We start from the raw sequence: 14,096 nt of genomic DNA, 5'->3' as shown, positions 1-14,096 counted from the left end.
TCTTTGAACAATTTTGTTTATTACTTATATATTTTGAGGATGGCAGAAAAGGCTGTTCCAATATCAGTCACACATCATCAAATTGTATCATGGAGTCTGTTCGCTTTCCCATTGGTGCTGAAGGCCGTGTCCTGTGAGGATGGACATGTTGGATATCCAATGACAGGATCTTGGGGGGCGAGCTGGTGGAGGCAGGAGGTCATGTGATGAAACCTCCAGGGATGTGTTCAACCAGAGTTGGCAAATCTGTTTTGCTGCCAATGACCCTTCTCTCCTCTCAGTGCTGGTGGCAGGGGTTAATCTCCCCACTCTCCACCTTCCTCGATTTCCTCCTTTAAGATGGCCTTTAAAACCTACCGCTTTCACCAACCTGTCCTAATCTCTTCTTTTTTGGCTCGCTGTCAATTTTTGCCTGACAACGTTCCTGTGAAGCACCTTGGGATGTTTCACGACATTAAAGGTGTGAGATAAATGCAAGTTGTTGTTTTTATGGGAGACAACTAAAGAAATCCATTCCTGTTCTGCACTAGTATCTACAGATGCGTTTTCCAGGAGGGGTGAATGCACAGCAATCATTTGCTCAGAACACGGAAGCTCACTGGGACACCCCCACTGTTACTCTGCTTCAGAGTGGCAAATTCCACACAGACTGGAGATCGAAACCACAACTTATGTGGCGGCACAGTGGCGCAGTGGTTAGCACCGCAGCCTCACAGCTCCAGGGACCCGGGTTCGATTCCGGGTACTGCCTGTGTGGAGTTTGCAAGTTCTCCCTGTGTCTGCGTGGGTTTTCTCCGGGTGCTCCGGTTTCCTCCCACAAGCCAAAAGACTTGCAGGTTGATAGGTAAATTGGCCATTATAAATTGTCACTAGTATAGGTAGGTGGTAGGGGAATATAGGCAGGTGGGGATGTTTGGTAGGAATATGGGATTAGTGTAGGATTAGTATAAATGGGTGGTTGATGTTCGGCACAGACTCGGTGGGCCGAAGGGCCTGTTTCAGTGCTGTATCTCTAATCTAATCTAAAAAAAAAACTTTCTAATTAGTTTTGCTGCTTACACACGACCTTCATCAACTGATTACAGATTATCCCAAAAACCTGCCAACCAGCCTAATACCAATAAACCAGACAAGGTTTTGATGCAACACTCAAAACTACTTTATTAAAGGTCAGAGAAAACCCAAAGAACAAAACATTACACAGTGGCTAATAGATTTTATAGTCTTCTGAGGATCACTGAGACCACTGTTGGGCAGGTGGAGCTGGTTATGTCATTTTAACCTCCTCACTTGACTCAACAACTTTCCCATCAACAATCTTTTCAGTAATGGTCACGACCTTTTTGGTTGTCACCACTAATGGATCTGTAAGAAATGAGAAAAAAATTGAAAATAAGTAAGCAGAAAGAAATTGCACTTGTACAGCACCTTTCACGACCTCAGGACTGCCCAAAGCACTTTACAGCCAATGAAATACTTTTTGAAGTGTAGTCACTGTTGTAATGTAGGAAATGCAGCAGCCAATTCATGCACAGCAAGATCCCACAAGCAGTGCGGTGATAACTGATCTGTTTTAGTAATGTTGGCTGAGGGATAAATATTGGCCAGGACACCAGGGAGAACCTCCCTCATCTTTGGAATAGTGTCATGGGCTCTTTTAAGTCCACCCGAGAGATAAAACAGGACCTCGGTTTAACTCTTTATCTGTCAGATGGCACTTCTGGTAGTGCAGCACTCCCCCAGTACTGCACTGAGTGTGTCAGCCTGGATCATGTGCTCAAATCTCCATCCAACCCAGAGGTGAGAGAGCGCTGCCCATTGAGATCAGGGTCATTCATGCTGGCTGACCTTTCCCCAGCCTAGCTAAGACGAATTGGAACATCCCAAATTATGCTTTAAATGAGATCAATTAACTTAGCACAGTCCAATAATTGAAACTGGGAGCCTCCCTGGACTGTGTGGTTTGCTGCCTAGGTTCAACACATAAGTGATGTACACAGTATTCAGCAGGAGCCCACTAGGAGATGCAGTAATTGGAATTGTGATAAATAATCTGAGGTCACATATCTGGCTTATCCATAAACTCTGCTCTCAGTTTCGCCAACTAAGTTTTATTTGGTTAATGTAGAGAAAACCAGACAGAACTTGGGTGAATGGACACAGTCCAACATAACACAGCAAATACTGGAGATAATGGGCCTGATCTCACAGGGAAATTACCACTGTGTTAACGATGTACAGCATTATTAATGCACGAATGGTCCAGCAAGTTCAGGGGATGAAGAGATACACCATGAGTTATGAATCTCCAGAACTAGTTGATCAATTTAGGCCACTTATCAATTGCTGCAGACAAATGGAATCTCGTCCTTTGGCTCCCGGTTATTTTTAAGCACTCGCTGGATTTGAACATTCATTGCCCAATAAACACATCACAGAAAGTTAAGCCTGATAATTAATAATGGAAGGACCCAATTAACAATGTAACAATTGTTAATGTAATATCCAACAACCTCTTCTGGCCTAGAAAGTGAATAATTGAAACGGTGAAGTCTTATTTCTTCATGTAGCAAATTTTTCTTAGAGATTTTTTAAATATCAGATTTAAAAAATTTATCCTTTTTCTTAATTGTTCTAGCTACCTCTTTCTCTCTTAATCTAATCTTTCTTTCCCTCTCTTTATTTCTCTTTTCGTACCTGACTTCACTCTAATTCACAACATTTCCTTCTCCATTATTCCACTGTTTCTTTCACAATCCTTAAGTCTCAATGAATAAGGAGACAGACTTTGGTTCCATTATTCACTAAGGTCCCAGATGCCCCATTGCCCTCACCACACTGTTTTCTGTTCACACTTCCAAAATGTTGCAGGGCAAAACAATTTTGAGTTGAAGGGTGCAGGAAAGTATCTAACTAATGGGGCAAACTGGGAGATGCTCCACTCCAACAAACTCTGGCTCAGTACAAGAGTTGGCACATCAGATGGTTTGTGGCTGCAATCGGACACTGGACAAGTCAATGCTCCTTTATCACTTTATGCCTTGCTCTGGAACATTTTAGTCTCAGAGCCTGGAGTGCCCGATGGGGAGTTTAACTCATTGTTATTGCAGAGTGTACATTTGTGTGGAGCAATACTCTCTAATCTGACCTAACACACAAACAGCTCCTAATACTACTAAATGGGGGGGAGCACTAGCATAAGGTTATCCAACACTGAGATTGTCTGCCTTGCTTTGGAACACATTACACTTTACAGAGCTGAGTATAAGAGAGGCACTGCAGAGCGACAAACCATACTGGGACTCCTCTGCCTTTCGCTCAACTGACGAGAAGAAAACATCTTTCGCTCCACTACCCACTTCCCCAGCACGCCATGGGAAAGATTTTGTCAGACTGGTCTCCTTATTTCAGTAAGGATGTAAATGCATTGGAGGGAGTACAGAGAAGGTTTACTAGACTAATACCTGGAATGGGCGGGCTGTCTTACAGGGAAAGTTTGGACAGGCTAGGCTTGTATCTGCTGGAATTTAGAAGAGTAAGAGGCGACTTGATTGAAATATATAAGCTCCTGAAGGGTCTTGACGAGGTGGATGTGGAAAGGATGTTTCCTCTTGTGGGAGAATCTAGAACTCGGGGTCACTGCTTAAAAATAAGGGGTCACCCATTTAAGACAGAGATGAGGAGAATTTTGTTCTCTCAGAGGGTCGTGAGTCTTTGGAATTCTCTTCCTCAAAAGGCAGTGGAAGCAGAGTCTTTGAATATTTTTAAGGCAGAGGTAGATAGATTCTTGATAAGCAAGGGGGTGGAAGGTTATCGGGGGTAAGTGAAAATGTGGAGTAATCAGTTCAGCCATGAACGTATTGAATGGCGGAGCAGGCTTGAAGGGCCGAGTGGCCTACTCCTGCTCCTAATTCGTATGTTCCTATGTGTGTATGACTCCAGAGTTTCTCCCTGCATGGTGTGCCAGTGTGGTATAGACCCAGCCATACTGTTTTGCTGAGACTGGATCACTCCATTTCCTTACCATGGACTTTTTCCGTTTTGATTTCTGTTGTATATCTGGTGGTAAACAAAGAATAATTAACAATTAGTCAGCTGAAAACAATTAATCAACTAAAATTCTCTGAGCAAGGAAGGCTAGTGATTGCAATGTAAGTTCACTGGATGACCATGGGCTCTTAGCTGGGGCAGACACAGTTGGAGGGCTAAGGTGAAATATGTCTTTGTATGTAGAGATGGAAAGAGTGCTGTAAAGGTCAAGGTGGAAGACTAGGTGAAGAGCTATAGTCAATATTGCAGACATCAGCAGCATTGAAATAAAATTTCCTTGGATTCTTTAGATGCTAAAAAACCTCCAAGGTGGCCAAGCTGAGTCTTAAGCTGCAACACTGGGTTGGCCTGCATTTAGCACAAGACACCATCTTGAAGTGTGCATTAGGAAAGGCCATCATGAGGATTGTTAAGACTGATTGGCAATTAAATTGCTTGCTAGCACTCATTAACAAAGCTGCATTATCAATTTGGTAGCTAGAAATTCGATTAACAACCTCTGCCAACAGTGACCATCTGAAGAGGAGTAAAGTAGTCGTTGCTAAGGCTTTTGAATGTTACTTAAAATCATGCCCAGCTTTCACTGTTCAATTGCTGCTGGAGGTTTGAAAAGGACTTTTGAGAGACATCAGGAGACTTTCTGGGACACTTGGTTAAAAATTCAACAACTCTCTATCAACATATATTCCACCTTACTGGACATCTTCTAGAATCATAGAAAGAATCATAGAAAGTTTAAGGCACAGAAAGAGGCCACTTGGCCCATCGAGTCTGTGCTGAAAACGATCAACCCATTTTAATCCCACCTTCCAATAGAATCATAGAAAGTTTAAGGAGTCACCTAGGACAAAGGGAGTCATCGGGATCTTGCTAGCGGTCCCCATTGGTCTGCAGGAGAAATGGGAGGAGGACCTGAGACCAGGCAGAACAGCACCAGCTGCTGCAGCAGAGAGGGACATGAGGGTGAGTGGGACTCCTTCCCCCTGTGAGTACAAGACATCCCTCCTCCGCTGAGCCTCCTCTAGCAGGACCTCCAGTGCTGCATCTGAGAACCTGTGCACCCTCTGCCTCGATTGCTGAGCCACCCTGAAAGCTGCTGCTGTGTGTCAGCCAGCACACTCCAGACCTTCACAGGAATTGCTTCTAATCAGCGCTGAGTGCTAAACTAGCAGGTGTATGATTTAGCAATTCCAGGAATGTTTAAATCATGGTAATCGTTACTTAACCCCAAAACTGAAAGCTAAACCAGACTTTCAAACAGGCAACTCTTCGCACAGCACCCACTTAGTGCCTGTTCACACCCTTTCACCAAGTTAACCCCCTCAGTATTTACATCAATCTGAGGTTATTAAAGCCTCAGGGGAGGGGAAGACAGAGAGAGGATCACAGCCAGTGAGTGTGTGTTGGGTCAAGATCAAGGGTTTGGTGATATTCCCACCTAACATCTTCTCCATCCAGGAGCCTACGGTATGTAGCGATCTCCATCTCTAGTCTGGTTTTCACATCCAGAAGCTGTGCATAGTCTTGCGTTTGTCTCTGCATGTCATCCCGGATCTGCATCAGCTGTGCCTCCAGGTCACTCAAGGCAGCTTGAAGTCTGTAGAGTTCCTCAGCGTAGCGATCTTCTGTTTCCTGTAGACTGGCTTCCAGAGATGTTTTCTACATTTAAATGGCAACAATCAGTAACCTCACCACTGCAGCAGCTGAATGACTGAGTGTGATTCCATGCTGTACTCACCACACTGAACAGTGTTTGCAGTTCAATCTCCAACCCCTGTGCTTTGCGTCTCTGATCAGTGAGCTGTGTCTTTTCTGATTGTACCATCTCGGTGTTAGTAGCCACTGTCTGTTGTAGGTTTACGCACTGTAATAAAATATTTTAAAAGTTCTAAGTGACAGAATGAGTAAGCAATCCAATGAAAAGCAAACTAAGGGTGACTTAGGGGTTGGCTGTAACCATCTCTAGTTTTAATTCTCGTAAATATAATTATTTCTGTGTCTCTTTTTCTGGTGGTCCAGTGGTACTGAACTGTAAGGACCACAAGGTCCAGGATCTCGCTGATCTGTGCCAAGTTAATAGATCATAGTCAGACTGACAGTAAGGGCACTATAATTATCCCACTAGGTAAAGTTACAGAAGACTGCCAGGATTCCTGCTGCTGACTCCAGTGATAGTAGCTGCTGACTAGTTCAAGGAGGTAATTGGTTGTGACAACGCTAAAAAAAGAGTGGGACGCAGGATGCAATAACAATAAAAAGATGTATCAAAAATACATGCTTTAGACAGATAAAGTTTCTGACTCTAGGCGGGCCCAACATCACATGATAAGGCTTAAGGCAAGATGATTCCTGGAATTCGGCTGATTGGAGGTCTAGACTGCTGTATACCTTACTAGGGGGGAGAGAACGATGTATCACCTTTACCTCTTGTGTGCCCCCATCTTCTTTGTCTCACCATTGGCGGCCGTTCCTTCAGTCATTTGAGCCACAAACTCGGGAATTCCTTCCCTAAACCTCTTTGTTTCCCCAGCATCCTTTCAGATGCTCTTTAAAAGCAGGTTCTCTGACCAGGCTTTTGTTTGCCTGTCCTAATGTTCCTTGTGTGACTTTGCATCAAATTTTGTTTGATTACACTCCTGTGAAGCACCTTGGGACATTTTACTACATTAAAGGTGCTATATAAATGCAAGTTATTGTTGTTCTTGTAGCAGGTTTACCAAGTGCTCAGGAATATATTTGTTAATCATAAAAGTTCTGTTCTAATTAAGTCACAATTCTCTGATTCTTCTTTGCAAAACATTCACACAAGTATTGATAAATTCTGCATCAATTTTTAGTTGAACTCTGTTTCTCGCATCAGTTTATATTGGAAATCACAGAGTGATTGATTTACACTAACACAGCTGCTTGTCCCTGGATCTGTCCCTGTCTGAGAGTTCCCTGTTGTGGCACTGTCCTGATTGGTCAATCGCATTACCTGATCCTTGTACCAGGATTCAGCATCCTTCTGGTTTTTGGCTGCTATTACTTCATATTTTTCTCTTATTTCAGTCAAAGTCTTGGCCAGATCTGTGCCTGGGGTAGAATCCACATCCACCGTGACTGTACCACGAAGCTGATTGCGGACAGACTTCAACTCCTAATGAAAGAGAGAGAGAGAAAGAGAGAGAGAAGCAATGAGAGATGATGATGTCAGGTTACAAGCAGATGAGCCTTCCAGTCTAGTGGTTATAGTATTGGACCAGTAACCAAAGGCTATGAGTTCTAATTTTGCAGATGATATCAAATTGCGACCAGTGGCAAATAATGAATATCACAGTGCACCGATTGAAAAGGATGCTGACAAATTCAATCATTGGCAGAGAAATGGCAGATGCAATTTAATGTAAGGTTACAAGATTTGGCAGAGGGAAGATTGATGTGAATTATATGCTAATTGGAATGTACTTGAGGTATTGGAGCAGGAGGGAGACCTTGGGTGTAATGAACAGGTCACTAAAGCCATCAGTACAATATCCCCCAGACTGATCAAAAAAAGTAAACAGAATGTTTGGATGAATAGCAAGGGGTGTAACATATAAATCCCAAGAGGCCATGTTAAAACTGACTTTGGTGAGGCCACATCTGGAGCACTGCATGCTGTTTCTGTCTCCCTGTTTCAAAAAGGATATTCAGCTAATCGAGGGGGTACAGAGAAGATATTCCGTTATTGGAGGGACTAAACAATTGATCCCAGAACTTAGGGGAGTGGCAGATGAGCAAAGATTGTTTAGTCTGGCTGGGTCTTTTCTCTCTTGAGAAGGGAAGACTGAGAGGGCATATGATACAAGTGTTTAAAATCATGAAAGGTTTGAACAAATTGGACCCAAGTAAACTTTTATACCATGTACTGAAATTAAGCACAACGGGTATTTTTTTATAAATTAAAGGCAACAAAAGAAAACAGGAAATGTAGGGGCAGCTTTTTAACCCAAAGGGTAATGAGTACATGGAACAGATTACTGATGTGGATGGTAGAATAAGAATCCTTAATGGATTTTGACAAGGAACTATCCAGATTCTTGTCATAAAATGGGGTTCAGGGTCATTAGAATGTACCAAGGAAACACTGGATAGGTAGGACATATGGGTCTTCTGTCTGCAACTTTTATTATTTTTCTGGTCCCCCAGGGAAAATTGCAAAATTGAATTCAATAAATCTGGTAATTTGTGACAAGCACCAGAAAATTGACCATGAAATCGACCAGATTGTTATAAAAACCCAACTGGGTCACTTAAGTTCTTTAGGCAAGAAAACTTCCTCCATATTCAGTCTGGGCTACACGTGATTCCAGTCCCACTCTATGTTGATTGACTCTTATGGTGTTCAGGGTAACTAGGCATGAGCAATAAATATTGGTTTACCACAGTTTCCCACATCACAAGAACAAATAAATGTCTTTAACCCCACCTACCAACCATTTGACATTCCATTAAAATTAACACAATAACTTTTTTGGTTGTTTGGATTTCTGCTGCTTACTTCTTCATGGCTTTTCTTGGTGTAAATCGTTTCTTCCCTCATTCCTTCAATCTGTGACTCCAGGTCACTCCTAGCGAAGTTCAATTCTTCCAGCACCTTGCCCAACCCACTAATGTCCATCTCCACACCACGTCTGATGGCAAACTCCGACTCGTATCTAAAGGATAGAAGGGAAGAAAAGGCTATTCTAATTGGTTCGAAGATGTTATCAGACCTGAAGGGGCAGCACACCAATGTGATGAGTGCCAACCATGTAACCCCAAGGGTCACTTGTGACCTTCCTTCTCCTCACCAACAGCCCTTAGCAGACTTGCTGGTCATGTGACTATGGCCCCCGGTACATGTCTGACTAATCTAGTTGAATTTTTTGTGGAGGTCACTAACACAGTAAATTGGAGAATGTCTATGGATGCAGTCTACATCGACTTCCAGAAGATATCTGCAAGGTTTAAAAGATTACTGGCAAAACTAAAAGTGCAAAAAATTGGAAGCAACCTTGTGATGTGGGTTACTAATTGGTTGGGAGGTAAGAGATGGAGAGTAGGGATAGAGGGAACAATACAAATGGATGTTGACAAATTGGTTTTTCACCATGTACATTAATGACTTAGTTAAAGGAATAAAGAGTTGTACATCAATGTTTTCAGATTGCACTAAACTAGGAGGCATTGCAGTTTTTATAAATGAGAGCAGGAAGTTACAAAGGGACAAAGACGAAAAATCAACAGAAACTCTTCTTGATTTACATTTGTTCTCCCAAGAAGCCATTTCCTGCACTGGTCTCCTGTTTTGGCAGTAAATGAGCAACCAATCATTTTAAAGGGCAGGATGTGGAAGGAAGGTTTGTGAATTCTGAAATTACTAGGTTGCTTAAAGGTTTTCCAGATCCCAGGGTTTCAGTTGAATTTTGCCCTGTGTGTTGAAGCTTTGAAAAAAATCCCACCTCCTCAGAGGCCCCTACCACTGAACAGGAACAGCTTCCAGTAGCAGGAGCATTGATAACCAGAGGACATAGATTTAAGATAATTGGCAAAAGAACCTGAGGTGAGGGGAGATGAGGAGAATTATTTTTGACGCAGTGAGTTGTTGTGATCTGGAACGCGCTGCCTGAAAGGGTGATGGAAGCGGATTCAATAATAACTTTCAAAAGGCAATTGGATAAATACTTGAAAAGGAAAAATGTGCAGGACTGTGGGGTAAGAGCAGGGGGGGGGGAGGTGGGACTCACTGAATAGCTCTTTCAAAGAGCCAGCACAGGCACAATGGGCTGAATGGCCTCCTTCTGTGTTGTTTAATTCTGTAATTGTTTTTGGCTCTGTCTGCAACCACCTCCCTTAACACTTTGTACTCCTGTCCGTTTCCCACACTCTCTGGCTTTCTGTGAAACACCTTGACAGGTGTTGCTACCTTGAAGGCATTATACACATGCAAGTTATTGTTATTTTTGGGAGTTCTTCTTGCTAATTTTAGTGAGCACATTGATAGAAGCATGAATGGACTCACTTGGTTTTAAAATCATCTGCAGCGAGTTTCGCATTGTCAATCTGCAGCAAGACTCTGGCATTGGCAAGAGAGGCATCATTGATCTGTAAAACACAGCATTAAATATCATTCATTTGTTTCTGATTGTGAGGGATCCAAAACCAAGGAAATTAATATAAGATAGTCATTAATAAATACAATAAGGAGTGGGGAGGAGGGGAAAAGCAGGAGTGGGGAGGAGATCTCCCACTCCTCCCAGTTCCACAGGAGGTATTTCTTTAAAAACTTTCAGTGATCCCTTTAAGGACATTCCCTACCCACCCTGGGTTTATGCTTCATAGAGGATAAGCCCAAATCTTGCTCCATTCAGGGAAAACAAATTTCCAGATTGGGCTCTATAAGAGCAAGTAGGTCCTTTATCATCATATGCAATTGAAGATGGAACAGACTCGAAGGCCTGAATGGCCTACTCCTGTGCTTATGAGCGTCTACTCCAGGACTGGAGCACAAAATTAAGGATAGTGGAGTTATACCCCAGGTGCCAGGAAACTGAGTCTCTGCTTGCCAGCTCTGGTGAATACTGGAGGTTCTATGGTTACTGCATGCGGAACAAAGAGTTCTCCCCTTGTCCTGATCAACATGAAAGCAAAATACTGCAGATGCTGGAAATCTGAAATAAAAACAGAAAGTGCTGGAAAAACTGATCAACATTCCTGCCTCAACTAAAGCCAACAAAAACTGGTCATCCATCTCATTCCTGTTTGTGGGATCCTCCTGTGCCTACATGACAACAATCATCCCATTCCAAAGTTGTCTCTTTTGTGTAACCCTAAGAGACCTGCCCAAGAGGTTCTATAACGGTTAGTCAGCTAAAGTTGTCCTGGGCTAGAGTTGGACAATGAGAGTTCCGAGCCGAGTTAGATGGCCATTCCTTAATCCCTCAGTTTAGAGACTTTCCCTACCTGTGCTCGCAGATCGGCAATGGTTTTCCAATAGGCTCCCAGGTCTTTGGTGTCCGTCCCTGTCCTCTTCTCATAGAACTCCCTGATGTGGCGTTCCAGTTGGTTGTTGGACTTCTCCAAGGAGCGCACTCTTTCCAGGTAAGAGGCCAGGCGGTCATTCAGGTTCTGCATGGTCTGCTTCTCATTGATGTTGAAAGCCCCCATTCCCCCCCGGGTGTAGCTCCCCGTGTAGAAGCCTCCAAGGCTGCCGGCTCTTCCATGGCTGGAGGTGGCGGTGGAGATGCGGTTGCTCCAGCTCGGACTCGAATAGACACTGACGGCTCGGCGGGTCTTGGGCGTTGAGCTGACACTGACCCTTTTGGACCTGGCGGACGGGTTGAGGATGACGGAGCCGCTGCTTCTCCGGGCTGGTGCCCCATAGTTGGAGTAGGATGTGTAAGAGGATGTAGACATGGTTGGAATCGAGTTGGAGTTGCTCAACTCAGGACCAGGAGAGCAAGTGTCTGCCGGACCTGTCTCCTAACTATTTATCTACAAACTCTCCATGGGCGGTTCTACAACCCATGCTGGGACTGCAAAATGCAAACGGTCAGGTTTAACAAACTGGAATAAAGGTTCGAGATGTTGGAATGTGACTAATACCACAACGACATACCAGAGTGGGGACACACCAAAAACTGTCAGGTGCCATCACCAACCCAGCACAATAGCCTCACATTCCCGTGGCTTATTTTTAAAAGAGAAAATATTTATGGAACATTATTTTAAAATTGGTTCTAAGGGTCTGTCCAATGATGCCCAAGTCTGTAACTGAGTCACACAACAGCAAGATCCCAAGTTCCATCCATATTCCATCCATATTCTATCCTGAGTCAGCAGGTTGTCACTTGGGGCTAAAGTTGGCCACAGTGAATCTGGAGTAAAGGAAATGGGAATGGACTGTTCTTTCCCCCTTCTGGAACTGCAGGTGTGTGTACATCAGATAAAGACACGGTCTGGCTTGGTTGTGATACCTGCTTTGTTGAATAGTCCAACGTCAAATCAGAACATAAGAAACAGGATCAGGAGTAGGCCATTCAGTCCATCGAGCCTGCTCGGCCATTCAATATGATCAAGGCTAATCTTGGGCTTCAACTCCACTTTCCCACCCACTACCCATACTCCTTGATTCCCTGGGAGACCAAAAATCTATCTATCCCAGCCTTAAATATACTCAACGCGAGAGCATCCACACCCTCTTGGATAGAGAAAAGCTAATGGTATTTTAACCTTTATCGCAAAAGGATTTGAGTACAGGAGTAGTGAAGTCTTGCTTCAATTGTATAGAACCTTGGTTTGACCGCACCTGGAGTACTGTGTGCAGTTTTGGTCCCTTTACCTTAGGAACGATATTATTGCCATAGAGGGAGTGCAACGAAGGTTCACCAGACTTGTTCCCGGGATGTCGGGACTGTCCTATGAAGAGAGACTGGGGAAACTGGGCCTGTATTCTCTAGAGTTTCGAAGAATGAGAGGTGATCTCATTGAAACTTACAAAATACTTAGAGACTCAGCAGTTGGCAGGAAAAAAGACAGAGGTGCAAGGGGAGAGCCAACTGTGTAACAGCCCCGAGCAGCACATGTGGAAGAGCCTGTCACTCTAGAATTGGCCTTTATAGCCACTCCAGGCGCTGCTCCACAAACCACTGACCACGTCCAGGCGCTTAACCATTGTCTATCGAGATAAGGAGGCCAAAGAAGATACTTAAAGGGATAGACAGGGTAGATGCAGGTAAGATGTTTCTCCTGGTTTGGGAGTCCAGAACCAGGGGACACAATTTCAAAACAAGGGGGAAGCCACTTGGGATAGAAAGGAGGAGAAATTTCTTTACTCAGAGGGTTGTGAATCTTTGGAAGTCTCTACCCCAGAGGGCTCTGGAAGCTCAGTCATTGAGTACGTTTAAAGCAGAGATTGACAGATTTCTAAATACCAATGACAAAAGGGGATTTGGGGATAGTGTGGGAAAAAGGCATTGAAGTGGATGATCAGTCATGATCGTATTGAATGGAAGGGCAGGCTCGATGGGCTGAATGGCCTACTCCTTTTCCTATGTTCCTAGAGAATTCCAAAGATTCACAACCATTTTGGTGAAGTAATTTCTCCTCGTCTCACTCCTAAATGATTGGCCCCTTATCCAGAAACTGTGTGCCCTTGTTCTAGATTTCCCCACCCAGGAGATACAACATCTCAGTGAATTCCCTGTCAAGTTCTTTGATAATCTTGAATATTTCAATGAGATCGCCTCTCATTCCTCTACACTCCAGAGAATATTTGCCCAATTTACTCAGCCTCTCATCATAGGACAACCCTCTCATCCCAGGAACCAATCTAGTGAACCTTCACTGTAAAGCCTTCAAGGCAAGTATATCCTTCCTTAAATATGGAGACCAAAACTGCACACAGTACTCCAGGTGTGGTCTCACCAAAGCCTGTACAATTGTAGCAAGAATTCCTTATTCTTATACTCCAATCCCCTTGCAAAAAAGGCCAACATGCCATTTGCTTTCCTAATTGCTTGCTGTACCTGTGTGCTAACTTGCTTTGTTCCTTGTACGACTACATGCAAGTCTCTCTGAACATCAACATTTACAAGTTCCTCACTATTTAAAAAATGTTCTGCTTTTCTATGCGTCTGACCAAAGTGAATAACTTCACACTTCCCCATATTATACTCTGTCTTCCACCTTATTGCCCACTCACTTAACCTGTCTACATCTCTTTGCAGCCTCTTTGTACCCTCCTCACAGCTTGCATTCCCACCTAGCTTTGTACCATCAGCAAACTTGGATACATTACTCTCTCTCCCTTCGTCTAAGTTGTTAATATAGATTATAAATAGCTGAGGCCCAGCACTGATCCTTGCGGCACCCCACTAGTCACAGCCTGCCAACTTGAAAATGTCCCGTTTATCTCTATTGTCTGTTTCCTGTCTGTTAATCAATCCTCCATCCATGCTAATACATCACCCCCAACTCCATGAGCCCTTATCTCGTGTATTAACCTTTTGTGTGGCACCTTAGGGAATGCTGTTTGGAAATCC

The 14,096-nt window shown here is 43.6% G+C and overlaps 2 protein-coding genes across 2 annotated transcripts in view; both read right to left on the bottom strand.

Moving 5' to 3' along the window:
* The window catches only part of smarce1 (SWI/SNF related, matrix associated, actin dependent regulator of chromatin, subfamily e, member 1), a 490,930-nt gene that overhangs the window by 154,075 nt on the left and 322,759 nt on the right, over positions 1 to 14,096 (bottom strand). The gene's annotated exons all lie outside the window — the stretch shown is intronic.
* LOC137348005 (keratin, type I cytoskeletal 42-like) lies at positions 1,268 to 11,235 on the bottom strand. The gene is made up of 8 exons (XM_068013076.1): positions 11,017 to 11,235; positions 10,076 to 10,158; positions 8,573 to 8,729; positions 7,028 to 7,189; positions 5,789 to 5,914; positions 5,489 to 5,709; positions 4,025 to 4,059; positions 1,268 to 1,365 (listed from the first exon to the last, which is right to left on the bottom strand). Exons 1-8 carry the CDS (start codon positions 11,218 to 11,220, stop codon positions 1,268 to 1,270), a joined length of 1,086 nt encoding a protein of 361 aa, XP_067869177.1. The 5' UTR covers positions 11,221 to 11,235.

This window comes from Heterodontus francisci, chromosome 33 (assembly GCF_036365525.1).
Source record: "Heterodontus francisci isolate sHetFra1 chromosome 33, sHetFra1.hap1, whole genome shotgun sequence".
In the NCBI taxonomy this organism is placed as follows: Eukaryota; Metazoa; Chordata; class Chondrichthyes; order Heterodontiformes; family Heterodontidae; genus Heterodontus; species Heterodontus francisci.
This window is presented reverse-complemented; position numbering and strand designations above follow the sequence as displayed.

Coding starts and splice junctions, on each gene's coding strand:
- LOC137348005 (XM_068013076.1), bottom strand. CDS start 11,220: ATGGGGGCTTTCAACATCAATGAGAAGCAGACCATGCAGAACCTGAAT. Junction 10,159..11,016: donor TTGCCGATCTGCGAGCACAG/GTAGGGAAAGTC, acceptor TGTGTTTTACAG/ATCAATGATGCCTCTCTTGC. Junction 8,730..10,075: donor GCAGATGATTTTAAAACCAA/GTGAGTCCATTC, acceptor TCTATCCTTTAG/ATACGAGTCGGAGTTTGCCA.